The sequence below is a fragment of the Bubalus kerabau genome, chromosome 5 (assembly GCF_029407905.1).
Source record: "Bubalus kerabau isolate K-KA32 ecotype Philippines breed swamp buffalo chromosome 5, PCC_UOA_SB_1v2, whole genome shotgun sequence".
Classification (NCBI taxonomy): domain Eukaryota; kingdom Metazoa; phylum Chordata; class Mammalia; order Artiodactyla; family Bovidae; genus Bubalus; species Bubalus kerabau.
The window spans coordinates 242,190-260,323 of record NC_073628.1 but is presented as its reverse complement, the minus strand read 5'-3'; the positions used below and the strand labels follow the sequence as shown (position 1 = coordinate 260,323).

The window sequence follows — 18,134 nt, the reverse complement described above, 5'->3', positions numbered from 1 at the left end:
GAGAACATGGTCGGATGTTATTTGTTCGTGGGTGGAAAGGCCCTGTGCCTCGCCCATGACCGCTGGCTCCATACACAGGGTGGTGGGAGGAGGTCCAAAGCCCCTTCTCCTCAGGGCCCGAAGCTCAAAAGGAAGATGTTGGAGAGGCAGGAAGCCGCGAGGGTGGAGGCAGGTGGGATCAGCACAGTGTCCCACGCTCAGGGCAGGAAGGGGTGTCAGGAGCAGGCATAGCGCCCAGGCCCCTCTGCCCCCCAAGATAACCAGGCACAGAGAGCGAGTCAGAACTAAAAAAAATATTTCATTTCATTCTGAATAAAAAATGGAACAGACAGAACTCTTGGAAATCCTGAAAACAATGTCATCGCTACTGCAAAATTTCACAGAAATCATCGCACGGGGCGTGGGGGCCGAGCCTGGGCCCCGCCCGCTACAGAGGCCGCCTCTCTGGGAGGGGCCGGGGGCGCAGTGGCCTGGGGGCCCGAGCGGGCAGGCACCATGGTGGCTGTGCCCCGGGATGAGCCCGCCGGGTCCCCGGGTCCAGGCTCTGGGCCCGGCCTCCAGCTGCCAGCACAGGCCGGCGGGTGAGGCTGGGAGGGGTCACTGGTCCTCAAGGGGCCTCTTTTTGGGGGGCCTCCTTTCGGGCGGCCTTGCGGCTGCGCGCGCCCCACATCCCCCGCTTGGAGTGGAAGTGGTGGTAGAAGTTCCGTACGCGGAGTCGCTCCACCTCCAGCCCTGCCTGCAGGACCCTGCGGGTAGTGAGGGGTGGTCAGGGCTGCCCTGCAGCCTGGAGGGTCTTTGGGGGTGATCAACACGGGAATGGGGGTAAATGGGGCTACCCTCATTCTGGACCCTGGAGGGGGAGGACATGTATGTCCGGGTGGCCCTTGAGCCTACAGAACAGTGGGGTGGGATGGAATGGAAAAGGTCATAACCAGGTCTAAGAGCTGGATGTGGGGCCCTTCACTACTGCAGGACCTTGCTGGGGCCAGGGGGACCCCAGGGCCACCACCAGATCCTATAGGATCTGAGGGCTTCCTTGAGTCTGCAGGACCCTGGAGCTGGGAAGGGGTTTAGGAGAGTTGAAGGGGGGCATCTAGAATCTCTCTAGGCCTATAGATCCTGGGAGTAGGAGGAGGAAGACAGCAGAGTCTTGTCAGCAGTGAGGACCCCGGGCTCCTCCCCACCCAGAGGGCAGGACGTGGACCTGTCTGTCTCTGTGTGTTGGGGGCGGGGGGGGGGGGGTCACCTGTCCAGGAGCTCCCAGTCCTCGCCTCCCCACTGGTCCCGGAATTCCTCAGTGTTCATGCCTCCAATACGGTCAAAGTCAGACTTGTAGATCCCAAACAGGCCAAAGCCATTCACCTCCCAGTAACCTGGTGGGGAGGGGGTGCCCTTCAGACACCAGGTCCTGAAAGGCTGATGGGCTCTCGGGGTCACTCCAAAATGTTGGTCATACCTTGGACCCTGGGCCTGATTTGGGTGCTGAAGGAGGTTCCTAGAGGCCAAGCATGACCCTGGGGTTACTGGGTGGGGGGGGAGGAACTTGGGGTCCTGGGCACTGTGGGGTTCCTAGATGCCACAAGGAGTTCTGGGCATTACAGGGAACCCTGATGGGGCCCCAGGCCTACCTTGCGGGTTGGGAGGCCCCTGGGGAGCCTAGATTTTACCCTGGCATTGGTGGGACCCTGGGCCCTCCTCGGGGGCATCCAGGGCATTACTGTGCGGGTCCCCTGGTGAGCTCCCACAGCCCAGGCGCACGACCACGGGCACAAAGGCATCCTGGCATTGGTGGGACCCTGCGCCCTCCCAGGGGCATCCAGGGCATTACCGTGCGGGTCCCCTGGTGAGCTCCCACAGCTCAGCCGCATGACCACTGGCGCGAAGGCCAGCTTGCCCTCCACGCAGTGCTTGCGAATACCGTCCAGGATGCTGGGGGGGAAGTGGATGTGCAGGTCGCAGAGGAAAACGATGCTGCTGGCATCCTGGGGGCAGCGGGGAGGGCTGAGCCTCGCCCTCCGCTCCAGAAGGGCGCGCCCGCCCCAGCCCAGCGGGCTTTTCCGGTCAGCCCTACCCTGACCACGCACCTCTACTGCGTCCACTCCAGCTTGCAGCCCCGCAGAGCGCTCAAAGTTCCCGGCTCGCCTCAGGTATTGGTATCTGGGAGAAGGGACGAGTGGGTGGGATCACACACTGCGGCCTCTGGGAGCGGGGTGGGGGCAGGAAAACCCACCTCTATTGGGGAGAAGGAGAGATTCGGCCCACCCTCCCCGAAGGGAGCGGGGGCGCAGCTACCTGGGCAGCCGCGCAGCGCGGAGGGCCTGCTCCACGTCCATGTCCTCGCTCTCAAAGTCCACCAGGACGACACTGAAGCGGGAGTCGCCTGTGCGCGCGTGCAGGGCGGCCATGTCTGCCAGGAACTGCATCACCCAGCGCGCCTGGTTTTTCACTGGAGGAGGATGGGGACACTGAGCCCACCTGCACCCAGCCCGGCGGCCCCCGCGCCCCACAGCCCTAGGTGGCGCTGCCCGCCACACCCGACGCACCGGGCACGACGAAGTGCACCATCACGTCTTGGCGCCAGGCCAGGCGCAGTGGCCGGCACAGCTCTGGGCGGCCGTCGGGGCGCGCGGAGGCTGCGGCGGGCTCGGGACTCTCTTGGTCTTCCTCAGTGTCGCCGGCACGGGCCCCGGGCAGGCGCAGGAAGACGTACTCAGACAAGCGCAGGCGGCGCCCGCCGCGTTCCTGGAGCTCCAGTTCCAGGAGGAAGCGGCTTCCTCGTGCGGAGTCCCGGCGCTTCTCCACGTTCACGATGCGCAGAAGAGCGTATCGCCTGGGGGCGGAGCCTGGTGAGCCGCAGAGTGGAGGCCCCCCCCCCCCCAGCTCCCCATCGCCGCCGCAGAAAGGCGGCCACTCAAGTGACTGGGGACGGGGGGTGGCAGCCATGCACCCCTCCCCCCCAGTGGCCAGGTGTCCCAGTCGCCACCCATCCCATCCCCCCTCAAGGCCAAGGCCTGAGGGGCGTGCTGTCTCAGAAGGCAGACCCACATTTCAGGCCTCCTCCTCCCCCGACGCCCCGCGAAGGAGGCGTCTCCACGCCAAGGCCGGTCCTCTGTCCTTACCACCGCCACTGCTGTCTACAGCCACACGCTCAGAAACCTTCAGGGGCACCCGCTGCCCCCAGAACGGGACTCATAGCCTTAATGTCTCTGACTTGTCTCAGTATCTTGTCCTGCAGCCAAGCAAGCTTCCTCTTCTGGGGGGAGGGCTCTGTCCCGGGTGCCCCCCGCCTGGATGCTGGGCCCTATCCTCCCCACCCGCAGTCTCCAGGGTCCTAGATACCTCCTGTGAGAAACCTCCTTTTGGCCTCCCTGGCACAAGCCCAGGGTTACCCTGTTCTCCTGGGAAGAAGCCTCTGGCCCTTCCCCTTCACCCCGGCCCTGAGCACCTCACCTCCACTCCGCCCACAAAAAGTGGTTTCTCCTCCTCCCGGGAAGACAGGGCCCTGCCCTTGGCTAGGCTGCTCTTCTTTCTGCCACATGATTCCCCTGTACAGCCAGTATCACTCACCTGGGAGCCTACAGTATGACCTCCAGGGGTCTAGATTCTTCCCCTCGCCCCATGCCCCTCCCCACCACGGTCTCCCCAAGTGTCAGGGCCTTTCTGCCCCAAAGGCTCTGGGTCAGTGTTTTCGCTCCTGGGGCCACTCACACCCTTGTCCTGCTTGGAGGATGGGGCTGCAGCCATGACCTTTCTGTTGGACAGAGGCCCTCATACCCTAGGATGATGAGCTGCTCTCAGGAGGCTCGGAGCCAAGGGCATGCTGGCTTTTTCAGCCACCTAGAGTCAATCTGCCCCTGCCTCTGCCAAGGGTTCAGGCTGTCCCATCGCTGCCCTGGACCAAGCCTGTAGGTCACAGGCTCTGCCTTCTACCCCCTCCTCTCCAAGGCTTCATCTATGATCCAGATGGGCCAAACACGTGTCCTGCTCTAAACTTTGTATCAGAGGCAAGAATGAGTCCTGAACCCGGCCTTCAATGCCCATGAGGCCTGCCCTCTGCCCACCAGCCTCCTGGCCAGCCTTTGCCTATCCTTTCTGTCTGCAGGTCCTGCCCCTCCTTAAGGGCTCAGCATAGTTCTAAGAACCCCTCAGGGCAAACTGGGGTTCCCATTCTCCAGCCCCACACCTGCTTAAGGTGGAGACAGCATTCAATTGCTGGGGCCTGGGAGACCCGATCAGAGGGCTCAATGGAGCAGGAACCCTGAGCTCACCTCTGAGGACGAAGACCCCAGTCAGCATGGTGCTGGCGGAGGGAGGGATCCTGGGCTTCTTAGCTTGATCGTGTGTGTGTGTGTGTGTGTGTGTGTGTGTGTGTGTGTCTATTTTGAGGAGAGACCTGGGTGGCTCAGATCCATCCTCAGGTCCAAGTCCAGGTCCAAGGTGGCAGGCGGGGGGTTTGGAGGTGCAGGACAGAGGAACCAGCCCTGGGTGGTAAGGGGAAGGCGCCTAACACAGGACGGGGGCCCCAGCAGGGAGAGAAGACCCTTTCTGACGGTTGTGTGTGCGTGCGGGTGTGTACCACTCCCAGAGCAGTGCCTTGTTAGACCTTGGGGAAGAGCTGAGGGTCCCATCGAGGCCAAGCTCCGCCCTTCCCACGGAACCCCTGCCCCGTACCCGCTGTGGCGCATGTTGAGCCTCTCCATGTACTGAGCCACCACGTCCACTGCCTCGGCCTCGGGCAGCTGCAGGTTCCCGGACACATTGCAGCGCAGATCGTTCCAGTCGGAGCGCAGCAGCTCGAAGTCCACGTTGCCGACGCTGAACGTGCGCTGCCAGTCGATGGCGTCCTCGCGCCAGCGGCCGCGAACCAGGCCTGCCGCCTCCTCGCTGTCCTCCGACGCGTTCTCGTCACCGGGCGCCCCTTCCTCGTCATCGTCCCCTTCCTCCTCCTCGTCCTCCTCGCCCTCCCCAGGCAGCTGTGGCCTGGACACCTGGGACAAGCTCAGGAAGGAGGTCACGGGCTGCGCTTCAGAGGAAGAGTTGGAGTCCGCCGTGGGGGCCGCGAGTCCCGGGGCGCGCGCCCGGCCCTCCCGGCCCTCCTGGGTGGCCGGCGCCGGGGCCAGGGCTCTCAGCTCTGTGGCCGGGGGGCTGCTCGTCCTGTGGCCTCGAGCCCGGGGTGGGCGTGGGGGCGCCCGCAGCGGCACCCTGGGTAGGGGTCGGGGGCGCAGGAAGACGCCAGGCAAGGGCGGCCGGGGTGGGCCGCGTGCGCCGAGTGGCGGGGCCCCGGGGGGCGCCCGCAGGCCGGGCCGCACGCGTGTCACGTACACCTTGGAGGGCCGGGCTGCGGGCCGCGGGGGCGGGGCGCGGCCCAAGAAGAGGGGGAGCTGGCGGGCCGCCCAGCTCAGCGCCCGGGAGCGTCGGGGTGTCGGCGCGGCAGGGGTGGCCGGGGCCTCGGAGGGGGCTGCGGGGGCCGGGAGCTGGCGGCTGCCCTGCCTTTGGGGGGCCTCGGTGGGCCCCAGGCCGGCGTCGAGCAGCTCTCCGTCGTCCTCGTCATCCAGGAAGTCTGTGGGAAGCGCGCGTGAGCCGCTGCAGGGCCACCCAGCTGGGGGTGGGGTCGCTGTGGGCACTCACCGTCCGGGTTGAGGAAGAGGAAGGCTCTGCGCTGCACCTCCTCTCTGTCCTCCCCGCCCTCCTCCCGGTCCATCTTCATGTATTTGTAGAACCCAAACCTGGGGCGGGCCAGCGGGGCATCAGACACCCGCTCGGCCGAGGCCCGCCCATTCTTCCCGGGAATCGCCCGCCCACCGCCCACCGCCCACCTTTCCAGATACAGCGGCGACTCCCGGTAGAAGCACTTGTTGTCCGTCTCCATGTGAGTCAGGCGCGTGTGGTCATTGGGATAAACGAAGGACAGGTACACCTGGGGTGGGTAGAGGCCTCAGGGTGGGCCGTCTTCCAGAGGGTCTGGAGGCGGCTTTGGGGACCCTGGTGAGAGGGAGGCCTGGGTCTCGGGGAAGACCTTGGCGAGGGGCACTTACAAATTGCAGTCCCTGGTATCTTGCGATGGGAAAGTCCTTGACCACGTAGGTCGGGGCGTAGGTGCAGGGCTCCAGCACACTCTCCAGATCCGAGGGCTCCACCCGAGGCGCTGTGAAAGGGAGGTCACACTGTGGCCCGGACCCTCGCCTCGACACCCTCTCCACCCTGTGCGTGAACCCCCCTCACTGAGAAAGAAGGCGTCTCGGGGATCCGGCCGCAGCATGTCAGCTCTGGGTTCCTCCTGCCGTGGCTGCCCCGCCACGTGACTGGCAGGAGACTGGGGCACGTGAGCCACATGGTCCATCTTCAGGGCTGACTCGTCTAGGGGCAGAGGATGTGTGAGGTCCCCAAGGAGTTCACAGAGCCCTCCTCACCCACATCCAGCCACCCCAGAGACCACCTGTAGGTGCCGCCCCCTTCCCCAGAGGCACTGGCTCCGGACCTGTGTAGAGGGAGATGTGAGCAGAGCCGATGACCTCGAACTTCAGACCCGGCAGGAATGCTCGCCACTGGGGGTTGGAGAGGGTGGTCAGGGCCAAAGGAAGGGGGTGTGGGGGGACACCCTGGGTCAGGGAGGAGTGGATCTTCCTGGCATGGGGATGGGGAGCTAGCAGGGCAACACCTTTAAGGATGCAGAAAGCTGGGCGGGTGGACAGGGGAGGAGCCCTAAGAAGGCACGGCAGGGAAGCTGCAGAGGCCCAGAAGGTTGGGATCCCTGGAAGAAGGTGAGAACCTCCTCTGCTCCCTTCAGGCCTTTCCTGACATCCTGGGCGCTTCTTGACCTTCTGGTTATGACTTCTGCTCGTGATTCCACGGCCACTGCCCTTCTGGAGATCAGAGCTGGCCTTTCAAGGGCGAGCCCCAATGGCTCCCAGCTCCCTGGTGGGCCTCCCCATCCCCACTTCTCCTGCTTCTGTGGTTCTCAGTCTCCCTTGAAGACTCTCTCCGCACCCCTCTCATGCTGGGTTCCTGGGGGCTGTCCCAGGCCCTCCTCCCTTCCCAGCTCATCCTGGGCCCTTAGTCGCCCCCTCAGCTTCCACAAGATGACCTGAAATCTGCACCTCCAGTCTAGACCCTCTGCCAAGCTGAGTTGGGGTGATGCCCTCCACACATAAACCAGACGCCTGCAACATCCCAGCCCTCCCTGGTCACCACCCCACATCCAGCTAAACTCGGGCTCAATCACTGGGCATCTCCCCCCGCCCCGACAGGACCTGCGGGTTCAGGGACCGACGGGAAAATACTTCCCAACAGGCAGTGGCTAGAGGGTCTTCCCTGACATGCAAATCCCATTGCCTCATTCTCAGGAGGAAGCCCTGCCTGATCTGGCCACCAGCCTGCTTGGAGTTCCAGAAGACTGTTCTTGAGACCAGGAATTCATCCTTGCACCCCAATTCTCCCCCTAACCCATGGGTCTCCTTGTGAACGTCTCTCTCAAGAATCTGCTCAGGGGCCACTTTCTCTGTGCAGCCGCTGAGCAGGCACAGCGGAGTACAAGTCCCGTCCCTCAGCAGCTGCTTTGTCAGCCAGATGGGAAGTCCTGGGGGGGTGGGGGGCAGCGTCCACGCTGCTGTTCTGTGGGGAGCGGCTGGAAGGAGGGCAGGGCAGGGCAGCGGGGTCTCCAGAAGCCCCCCGGGGGGGGCAGCTGCACTCACACCCACTTCCACGTGGTCCGAGCCGCGGTCATCCTGCTTGTGCAGCAGCTCAAAGTAGTACCTCCGAGAGGCCATGAGCCTGGGGACAGGAGGAGTCAGGGGCTGGCCTGCTGCACCCCAGGAGCCCCCGAGAAACGGAGAGCCCCAGGGCCAGCAGCAGCAGTTTCACTCGTGTACGCATCACCCCGCCCTCACACACAGACACGCACCTGCTCCCAGTCACTCACCGTCTGGGCTTAGACACCTGGGAGCTGAACTTGGTGAACTCTCCAGGTGCTGTCCACTCTGAGCCCGTCTGGAGGGTGACAGAAAAGGGCAGGGGGCTCACCGTCTCCCTGGGGCACCAGCCCCACCCAATGCCCCTTCCTGAGAAGTTGAAGGGGACAGGTGACCGAGGCCACAGGAGGCCCGTAAAGACAGAAGGGGTGTGGACGGAAGGGCGGGTGGGGATACCTTGCCCACAAAGGCCACCAGCTGGGCACCCGCTGGGCTCTCATTTGGGCTCAGCCAGAACTCAGAGTTGTCATCCGAAGCCACAGAGAACTGGACGTCGCCTAGGCCGTAAGACAGGGCTCAGGGGCGGGCGGGGCGCTCGCGACACTCCCCCCCACGCCCCCACCCCCGCACCATCTCTCGCTGGGTGGATGAAGCCGAAGAGGCGGAGGCCGTAGTTCTTCCACTTGGGGGACACAGCCAGCTTCTTCACGGTGGTGCGAGTCTGGGGGGACAGCGGCTGCTGACGTCAAGGTGCCTGCCCACCGCCCCCCCGAACCTGGGACTGCTGCCCCGCAGCACTCACGTGAGGGAAGAGAGGGAAGTGCAGGTTCCTCCGGAGCTGGCCCACGGCGCCCCCGCACCAGTCCTCAAACACGTGCAGATTCACCTGCCCCTTGTACTGCGGGGGAGCGGGGCTTACCAGCTGCCCAGCGGCCCCCGCCCTCCCTGCCCGAGCCCCCGCAGACCTCACCTCCTCCCGCCACACCGGCACTTGACGGGTGAGGTTGAGCACCAGGGGTCTTCCAGCCCCGCCAGGAAACAGCACGCCTGGGTCCCGACCTTCAGACTGCAGGAGAGAAAGGGCACCAAGGTCACACCTGAGAAGTGTGAGGGCAGGAAGAAGTCACACACACACACAGAGGTCCAGACGCAATGGGTGACACAGCCAGCCACACACGCCGGTTCCCATCACACGGCCCTCCACACCCAGCCACAAAGCCCCGAGTCCATCACACCCCAGCCACACGCACACCCAGAAGACCCCTGGTCACCCCGTGTGCAGCACCTGCGTCCCCCCAGGCCCGGGCATGTGAGTGGCCGCGTCCCCTGCCCACGGCCACTGGCACATGGTGGCCTTGGATCTCGTACTCGCGGCTGTGTTGTTGTTCCCCACAGCCCTGCTCACCACTGGCTCCTCCTCGCGGCTCTCGCTGGAGTCCTCTGCCCTCTGTGTGGCCAGCACAGCGTGAACGCCCCGGCCGTCGGTCACACCGCTCAGCTTCTCGCCGTCTGTGGGTGGCAGAGTGGCTGTGGGTGGGACCCAGACTCTTCAAGGCCACAGCCCTTGCCGCTAGCGTCAGTGGGGGCAGGATGGCCAGTGGTGTCCCCTTTGAAGCCTCCCATCCCCATGTCGGCTCCCTCATGTTGCCTGAAAGCCCCTCCTGCCCCCAGCGAAGTGCCTTCTACCGGGCTGTTCTCCCACCTCCTGCCTCTGCGGGGATGGCCCTGCCTGAGTCCTCCACCTGACTCTTCCCAGCCCCCACTGGTGTGAGGGAGCGGGTATGTGTGTGCACATCCTAGCGTACACGCATGCACGTGCACACCGATCATCGGGTGTCCTCATCGGTGACTCTGCTCCAGGAAGGCCCCAGGACTGCTCTGTGCGCTCGGCGTATCTCGCACGTGCAGGCGTGTGTCTGCCTCCCTCGCAGAACCGAGAGCCGAGTGCTAGTACTGGAGCTTGTTGTCAGGCAAGCCAGCGCTGCGGTCCTGAGGCTACACCAGCCCCGGCCCACGGCGCAGGTGCTACCTGCTGCCCTTGAGGCCACGGTCCCCGACCAAAGGAGCCCTGGCATGCTGGTCTGGCTGTCAGAGGCCCCGGGGCCAAGGTGGCCCTGCGGGGACACTGTCCCCGGGATCCCTTCTGTGGACTTCTCTAGAACATGGCACACCCCAGCCCCCCAAGCCTGGGCAGACCACCTGCATACCTCAATGCCCTCAATGTCCCAGACCTCCTCCTCAAGCTGTGGACCTGGGGGTCCCATACCCTGGGATCTTAGCCACTGAAGGTGAGGCTTCACTGTCCCATCCAGAGGCCCCCAGTCCAGGAACCCCTCTGCTCCAGGGCCAAGTCTGGCTTCAACATCTATGCCTGCTCTTCGATCCAGATCCCAGAAGCGAGTCTCATACTGACATGGCTGGCCTGGCCCCTTCTCGGGGGGACAGGGACTACCCATAGTCTCCTGCCTGTGAGACCCCAGTGGTGCCTGTCCGCTTGGTTCTCCCTAGTCACTGTCCTTTGTCTGGCTGGGAGTTGAGCCCCTAAGAGGCTCCTGGAAAACCCCCCCACAGCCTGGCCCTGATGCTCGCTGCCCGCCAAGGTAACTCTATGACTGCTGGAAAACTTCTGTTGGGGAGCCACACCCAGGCTGCCACCATGGTCCTGCAGGGCCGAGCCCAAGCGCAGTGAGATCCAGATGGCCTCCTGCCGGCCCGCCCACCCGCACAGGCTGCTGGACAAGGGGCAGGTAGTCTTTCTGCTGGGAGTGAAGACAGTGCTGACAGGACGGTCAGGAAGGCGTCAGACACGTTCGGCTGCTTAGCTTCCCCAAGCCCTGCACTGGTGGAGCCAGGTCGCCAGGCAGGAGGCGAGACCTGCTGGCTGGGCTGCTTCTGGCTGGAGCTGCACGAGGGTTTGATGGTCTGTAACCTTGAACAGCTCCTGCCCACTCAGGAACAGCAGGACGGCTTCCCCACTGGTCCAGCTGAGAGAAGAGGAGGCCTCAGAAATGGGGTTCCCACACCTCCGCCCCCTCCTAGCTGCTGAGTTAGGCTCCCTGGCTGCTTGGGAAGTCAGGTTGGGGAGGACTGTGGTTGCTCAGAAAACCACAAGGCAGCTAGGTAGGAGGCTGGTTATGTTCTGTGTCACTGGGTCACACTCTGGGGTCCTGCCTTATGTGATGGTAACTGGAGGCCCCTAGAGGATGTGGTAGCTGCAAGATGCGTGCACTCTGGGGAGGGGTAGGTTGGGACCAGCCTCTGACCCCTGGCCTGGGTTTGTGACTGAACAGGGAGCTTTGGACCCTTTGGTGGGAGTGGCCAGGACTTTATGGATCAAAATCATTGTTCTCAGTCCTCAGGAAGCAAGATTCTCATCACCCACCCTTAAGACACCCCACTTTCTTAAGAAGGTCAGGGGCAGCTTGGCTGGGACCTTCCCTGCCCTGAAGTGCTTCCTTCTCTCTCTCATCACCAACCTCCCTGTCCCCAGCCCTGTTCTAGGCACTCTGCTCCTCCTCCCCAAAATATGTGTCAATGGTCACCACTTCCAAGAGCCCTTCCAAGATCCCCTAGCTAAAGTGGCAGGACTCCTCCCCTGACTCTCCCCCGACATCACTCACCAGGACCTTATTTGTGGGTTCATTGTCTGTTCCCACTGGAGCGTGAGCCTGAGTCTGGAAGCGTCCACTCCAGGCAGTTCGGGTCTCCCCAGGCTGCACCCCTATCCCCATGACTCACTCCCAACACACAAGCATCTCAGTCTCTGATCACAGGTTTACCTAGGGCTCCTCCTCCAGGAAGCTTTCCGACTGCGAGTGTCAGCTCCCCCCACCAGCCTCTTCCCCAGCAGACGGGGAAACGGAGGCTCTGCTAAGCAGGAAGAGTCGGAGGCGCAGCCGGACTTGGTCCCGCGAAATTCCAGCTGGCAGGGCCTGGTATCGGAGGGCTCTCCAAGACCACTGTTACCCTGGCGCTATCCGCCCCAGGCCAGACCCCCGAGTCAGCCCGGGTTTGGGGACGCTCAAGAGGGTCGCGCACGTCATGGTTGACGTCATCCGGCGCTCCGGCCGGGTAGAGCCGAACCGAGCCCCCTGCCCGGATACTGCCGAGCTGGGAAGGGCGGCCCGGGTCTCCAGGCAGCTCTGGGCCGAGCCGAGACCTGAGCGCAAGGGGAGGGCCCGGGCCCGGGGCCGCTTGGGACCCTCACCGCCCCCCGCCCCGGGCGCGCGCCCCCTCCCGTACCTCGCCCGTAGCCCAGCCGCTGGCGCAGCGCGCGGCCCTGGCGCACCAGGCTCAGGTGCACGTACGTGAGCCACGCGGCGCAGGTAAGCAGCACCAGCAGAAGCAGCAGCTTGATCTGTTTGCGGATCTTCTTCACCGGGAACCACGGCATCGCGGCCGACCCCGCCCCGCCCGGGGCCGCGCTCAGCGGCGTCGCTGCGGCCCCCCACTCCTGCGCGCTCCGCGCCGCGTCCCCCGACCCCGCATGGCCCTTTGTCCGCCGCCCGCGGCCCCGGGCTGCGGCCGCGACCCCGGGCTGCCCTTGGCCAAGGGCCCGGGGTGGGCGGTGGAGCGGCTGCCGGCGGTTCCCCCGCCCGGCCCCGCCCGGCCGCTCGGGCTCCAAGCTCCCGGGGGCCGCGGCGGGACGCAGCAGCAGCATCCACGCTGCGGTGCTACCCACCGTGAAACGGGCCCGGCCGCCGCGCCGCGCAAGCCAATCCCGGCCCGGCCGGCCTGCGGGGAGCCAATCCGCGGCGCGCGAGGCGGGGCCAAATGTTAGGGTGTGCCCGCCGCTCGTCTCCACGCAACGCGCGCATCCACCTGGGCAAGACGCCCCGCGCAGCGCGGGAACGCGGGGTCCCGGGAATACGGAGCACCCGGGAGGTGCACCGGGAGGCGCGGGGCCGGGGCCAGGGGCCAAGGATCAGAGAATGCACGCGCCGCGGGGTAGTGCGTAGGGCCGGGGGACGCGGGGCACGCGAGGTGCTGGGGACAGGCACTGGGGTCACAAGGTGTAGTGGTGGAGGCCGCGGGAGGAGCCGCTATGGATCATGGGACAATGGGGACACGGAGACAAGGGTGTAGGGAGTCGTGATGGAGAGACAAGACGAGCCTGTGGAACGAAGGCGAAGGATGTGGGCAGCGTGGGCTTGCCGCTCGAGCCTCCTGCTAACAATGCAGCGAGGAGGAATGGGGCTCAGACGTCGTGGAGAAAAAAAGGGTCTGGGGGAGAGACACGGGGATAGGTGAAGGTGGTGGGTCAGGGCAGCTGGGGCGGGTTTGGGCGCACAGGCTCCATGCAGGCAAGACTGAGCAGGGTCTCAAAGCACCTGGCTTCACACTGAGTAAGGGGCATGAGGAGCTACCAAAGGACTTAGCTTGGAGGCCAGGGTCTGACCTGGTCACCAGGTGGACACGGGCCGCAGACTCGAGGTGGTGGGCTCCACTGAGGGCAGAGTAAGGTGGGGAGGAGAAGCCCAGGCAGGAGGGGCAGGGCTGTCTGGAAGCCAGTAAGAGGGAACCCAGCTCTCCCATTTCTGACCCGAGCCAGGAGTGTGGCTCTTGCTGAGCTGGAGGTTGGAGGGAGGGGGGTGGTGTGGGCTGATGCTGAACTTTGCCCTATTTGGTTCTCATTCCTGCCCCAGCCACCGCCAACCCCGCCTGCCCTGTCCCCCCACCCCTGCCCTGCTGCCAGCCTGACTCTTCTCTCTGCCCCTCCAGCTGCTGCACTTTCTGTTACTGTGTAACCAGCCGGTTACAACCTGGGTTGTAAACAACTGTTGGTTAAGCTCCCTGAGTTCGTGGAGTTCGTGGTTTGCGAGTTTAGATGTGGCCCCACAGGACAGCTCTCCTCTGCTCCAGGAAGTCTCAGGCCTCAAGTGGGAAGACGTGACCAGTTGGGGGTGACTCTGGTGGCTGGGCTGGGGTCATCTGAAGACTTCCACACCCTCATGTCAGGGCCTTGGCAAGGACAGCTGGGCTTGGCTGGGATGGTTAACCAGGGTACCTGGGGGTGGCCACTTGGGTGGTGGCCTCTGGACTCCAGCAAATAGGGCGACACACCTGGAGAGTCCCCACCCACCAATTCTGCCCCTGTTGTCGTGGGCTCCCCAGGCTCCAGCGGAGGGGCTGTGGATCCCCCCAGGGAGGGAGGGTCCAGGGAGTTGAGGTCATAACACTGTTACACTATCCTTTTTCCCCTTTTATTTTAACCCCAGGGTCGTTTTCCGCTGTTCTGTCATCTGTCCTGTAAACAACGCCCACATCTCGTCCCTCCCCTCCAATCCACTTTCCAAGCCCATGTTATCTGAACACTCATTATGTGTCAAACTGTGTGTATTTTAAGCATTATATCAATAGTTTTTTGTGCTGTAAATCTCATTGTGTTCCCTGTATTTTCTCCAAACTTCACATTCACAAATGCACGTCTCCATGCTGTTGTGTGGGATGCTTTCCCTCTGCTCCCAGCCCTCCCCCATGCGCATTCGGCCAACAAGTGCCCAGGGTCCTTATGAGCCAGAGGCGTTAGGGGCACAGCTGTGAGCACGGCAGATACAGCCCCTCCTTTTGTAGAGTTTCTGTTTTCCTAGGCAGAGGCATATGTGAACAAGGATGGTGGGAAGTGCTGTGAAGACAATAAAGAGCTGATGGGCTAGGGAGACTGAGGAGGGGCTTCTTCCGTCGGAGCGACCACTAGGGGCTCACTGAGGGAGTGACGTCGGATCTGAAGCATAAATGCAGTCTTTAAAAAGCAAGCACCAGAAGGTGGGTTCCAGGAGGGAAGAGTTGGGGACGCTACTGCCTGGGAAGGCCCAGGAGGGCTCCTGGTTCGGCCTGGAGGGCAGCAGGTGGGTGAAGGGCAGGGGGCAGGGGTGGGCGAGAAGGCAGCCAGCATCTGCTGGTCACGGCTGCTCTGTTGGAGACCACGCATGGCTACAACAACCCTTCAGAGAGTGGCAGCCACTGCCCGCTCCTGCCTTTCCGGCTTCACACAAGCTCCTCTCTTGCTCGACTCTGACCTGAACTATATGGGGAAGGGGGTCCTGGGAAATGGATTTCCAGCTGAACACCCAGCAGAGGCTCCTTAGCAACTCTGCATGCATACACACTTCTACTTTAAACCATGCTTAACTTCCACATAAAAACAGGCAAAATCATGCTTCTGCTTAATATGATGCACGTGTCTGGCCAAAAAGAGGTGGAGGGATGCTTCATGTCACTGGATCCGTCTTTGGGTGGTACTGACTCCAACTGAATACCCATACGCTCCTGCAGGGGATCTTCCCCGCCCAGGGATCAAACCCATGCCTCCTGGGTCTCCTGCATTGGCACGTGGGTTCTTTATCATTAGTGACACCTGGGGAGCCCAACTGGAAAACACATTCTCTTTAAGAATGTTGAACACTTGAGCACTCTCAGAGTGTGTTGAGTGTTAATAACACAAACACCAAGATGTAAGGTCAACTATTGTTAACAGAAGTTAGAAGTGAAAAAGAGAGTGTTAGTTGCTCAGTCGTGTCTGACTCTTCGCAACCCCACGGACTGTAGCCTGTGAGGCTTCTCTGTCCATGGAATTCTCTAGGCAAGAATACTGCAGTGGATTGCCATCCCCTTCTCCAGGGGATCTTCCCGACACAGGGACTGAACCTAGGTCTCCATCATTGCAGGCAGATTCTTTACCATCTGAGCCACAAGGGAAGGCCTGGTGGGGGGAGTGGAAAAAGGGAGGGGGGCGGGTGGAAGTAGTGTGCACGTACCACACATGAAGGAAGGACGAGGTTCTCGTGGCTATGGCAGCCACTTGCCTTCTTGCCCTGCCCACTCCACATTGCCTGTGTCCTCAGCTCGCACCTCAGCTGCTTGTGGGTCTTTGTCCAGTGAGGTGATCCCAAAGGGCTATGCCTGTGTTGGGTGTTTCTAGTTCCAGGACCGGGGACGCTCAGAGACATGCTCGACGGTCTCCTGCATTCCAGACTGCCACCTGCTCACCCAGTGCGGTCATGAAAACTCAGTCCCCTTCTATGACCACCCTGCCCACCAGTGCTGTGCCCCTGCGTCAACTCCCTGGAGTGAGGAGCCCCGAGCGGCCGAGTGGCCAGCGGCCTCCAGTCTGATGTGCCACCTGGTGGAAGGCTTGTAGCGCTTGCCCTGAACTGAGGGGACTCCCAGGATGTGGCACTTTCAGTTTCAGACCCAGGAAAGTCCTGGGCAGACCAGGGTAGCTGGTAGCTGCTACTTTCCGCTTATCAGGTTCAAACAACATGGCATCACCAGTGTCATGGGCCAGCGAGCCCGGCTTCCGGGGCTGCCCTGCTCTGAGGAGGGCGGCGGGCAGATGCCACTGCCCCTCCCGCTGGTCTCGCTAGCGGGCGTGGAAAGACCCACCCCGATGGCTGGGCTCCCTGCCGGGATCTGCTTCAGCCACGAAGGCCCGTCAGGAACACGGCTGCGGCGGGAGTCACCACCGGTTAAGTCTGTGATCGTTGGCTGGCGGTCCCCAGGCCCCCTGTCTTCTGCACTGGCCCCCCAGGAGAACTGAATGGGGACGTGGTGGGAGCCCCCTCCTGGGCCCTGAGTCCTTGTGATGCCAACCCCCGCAGTGCCTTTGGGAGGCGTTCCTGCTGTGGTCCACTGCCCTCGGAGGAGGAGGAGGAGGAGGAGGAGGAGGAGGGGGAGGGGGAAGCCTTCCCGCAGCAGCGGCCCTCACTCCACGGGCTGGGGGCCGGTGTGCTGCCGGCTGTGTCTGCTGCAGCGATTGCATCTGTGACACGGGCAGCCACCCGTGCGTTCAGGGCGCAATGGCCCCACTGTTAGATGGGCGTGGCCCAAACACCGCCGATCACCTGACCACCACAAGCCTCTGCTCTGACTGGTGGTCCCGGTGGTGGGTTGGGGACCCTGGAAAGCATGCAGTTTCTGCTTCCTCTTCCTCAGACGCTGGTCAGTGTCCCTTCGGTGCCTCCAGGGAAGGCCAGGAGGAAGGGTGACAGGACGTTTCTGGTGACAAGACCCTTCCTCAAGGACACAGCCTCGCCCTCATCCACAGGGCCGTTGGATCTGCAGACCAGCTCAGACCAGGAAGCTGGCTGGGGCTCTGCAGCTTTCTGTCATTGTGATTCAAGCCAGGCTTCTTGTCATGGACGGAACGCTGGGGTCCTCCTCCCCAGATTCACACGCGGAAACCCTGACCCCCAGCGCACCAGCATTTGGAGACAGGCCTTGGGAGGTCTCTGGGGTTGGATGAGGGTGGGGCTGGTCTGATGGGGTCAGTGTCTGCAACAGGAGACGCCAGAGCTGGTTTTCCGCAAGCACATCAGAGAGAGCCTGTGCATGCTGCCAAGGCCACACGCCTGCAGCAGAGCCCAGGAACCCTGGCTCCACGACCTCTGACTTCCAGCCCCCTGGGCTCTGAGTAGACAGATGTCTGTTGTTTACCCCTCAGTCTGGGGATTTGGTTTGGCCACCGAGCAGACTGAGGCTCGCGCGTTTTTCATATCTGGGGCTCTCCTGCTTATACGAACAGGCAGGCTGCCCGTGGTCTTAGTCCCACGTGTAGCATGATTTCTGCATGTTGAGACCCTCAGAGACCCCATCTTAGTGTCATTCCTTGTCTGCAGAGAACTCCCCCAGGACGGGCTCCTCTCGCCCACGCGTCTATCAGAGCCTGGGTCGGTGAGGAGGGGCCCCGGATCCCCCAGGGACACTGTCAGGGAGGAGGAGAGCAAGCACTAACTCTGGCCTGTCCAGCTGCAAAAATGAGCAGGCTGTGCTTTCTAAAAGCAGTGTTGGGTTTATACGAGTGTTGATCGTGTGGACAGGGTGCCTGTGTGCTCAAGCCCAGAGTTCCCCGTTATTAACACCTTGCACCCATGTGGCACCTTTGCTACAATCAGTGAAGCAATACTGACGTGTTGTCACTCACTAAAGGCTATACTTTAGATTTCCCTACTTTTCAGCTAATGTCCTTTTCCTGCTCCAGGCCCCCCCAGGCCCCACACGACAGTCCCGTCTCCTCAGGCTCCTCTGGGCTCTGGCAGGCTCTCAGACTGTTTGATGACCTGTTTTGATGACCTGCACGGTTTTGAGGAAGACTGGGCAGGTATTTTGTGGGATGTAGAAACTGGTCTGTTGCTTTTTTCAGGATTTGATGGGGATTACGGGTTTGGGGGATGAAGAAAACAGATATAAAGGCCCCCTTTCATCCTGCCACATCCAGGGTGCCTCCTGTCAACTTAATTTATGGCTGTTGACGCTGGCCTTGATCACGTGGCTGAGCTGTGTTCGGCAGGCTTCTCTGCTGTAAAATCACCCCCCTCCCTTCCGTCCTGTGCTTTGGGGGTGGAGGTCCTCACGCACAGCCTGCACGTAGCGGGTAGAATGTCCACATAATTTATTTGGAATTCTCAGCATGGCCAATTTGCCTCTTCTCCTCCATTTCCTGATTTA

General features: G+C 62.6%; 1 protein-coding gene across 1 annotated transcript; it reads right to left on the bottom strand.

Moving 5' to 3' along the window:
* Nucleotides 1–296: 296 nt before the first annotated feature.
* Nucleotides 297–12,102, bottom strand: B4GALNT4 (beta-1,4-N-acetyl-galactosaminyltransferase 4). The gene is made up of 20 exons (XM_055583258.1): nt 11,931–12,102; nt 9,094–9,197; nt 8,659–8,754; nt 8,491–8,586; nt 8,319–8,409; nt 8,145–8,245; nt 7,919–7,986; nt 7,692–7,770; nt 6,479–6,545; nt 6,223–6,357; nt 6,036–6,145; nt 5,817–5,917; nt 5,629–5,726; nt 4,672–5,560; nt 2,544–2,830; nt 2,293–2,446; nt 2,085–2,157; nt 1,829–1,982; nt 1,247–1,373; nt 297–746 (listed from the first exon to the last, which is right to left on the bottom strand). The coding sequence occupies exons 1-20, from the start codon at nt 12,079–12,081 to the stop codon at nt 608–610; spliced, it is 3,120 nt and encodes a 1,039-aa protein (XP_055439233.1). The 5' UTR covers nt 12,082–12,102; the 3' UTR covers nt 297–607.
* Nucleotides 12,103–18,134: the final 6,032 nt, after the last annotated feature.

Excerpts from the sequence above, each read along its gene's own strand:
- B4GALNT4 (XM_055583258.1), bottom strand. The coding sequence starts at position 12,081 with ATGCCGTGGTTCCCGGTGAAGAAGATCCGCAAACAGATCAAGCTGCTG. Across the intron at positions 8,755-9,093 it reads GCCGCGAGGAGGAGCCAGTG|TCTGAAGGTCGGGACCCAGG; the intron begins GTGAGCAGGGCT and ends TCTCTCCTGCAG. Across the intron at positions 5,727-5,816 it reads TCGCCGCTGTATCTGGAAAG|GTTTGGGTTCTACAAATACA; the intron begins GTGGGCGGTGGG and ends GGCCCGCCCCAG.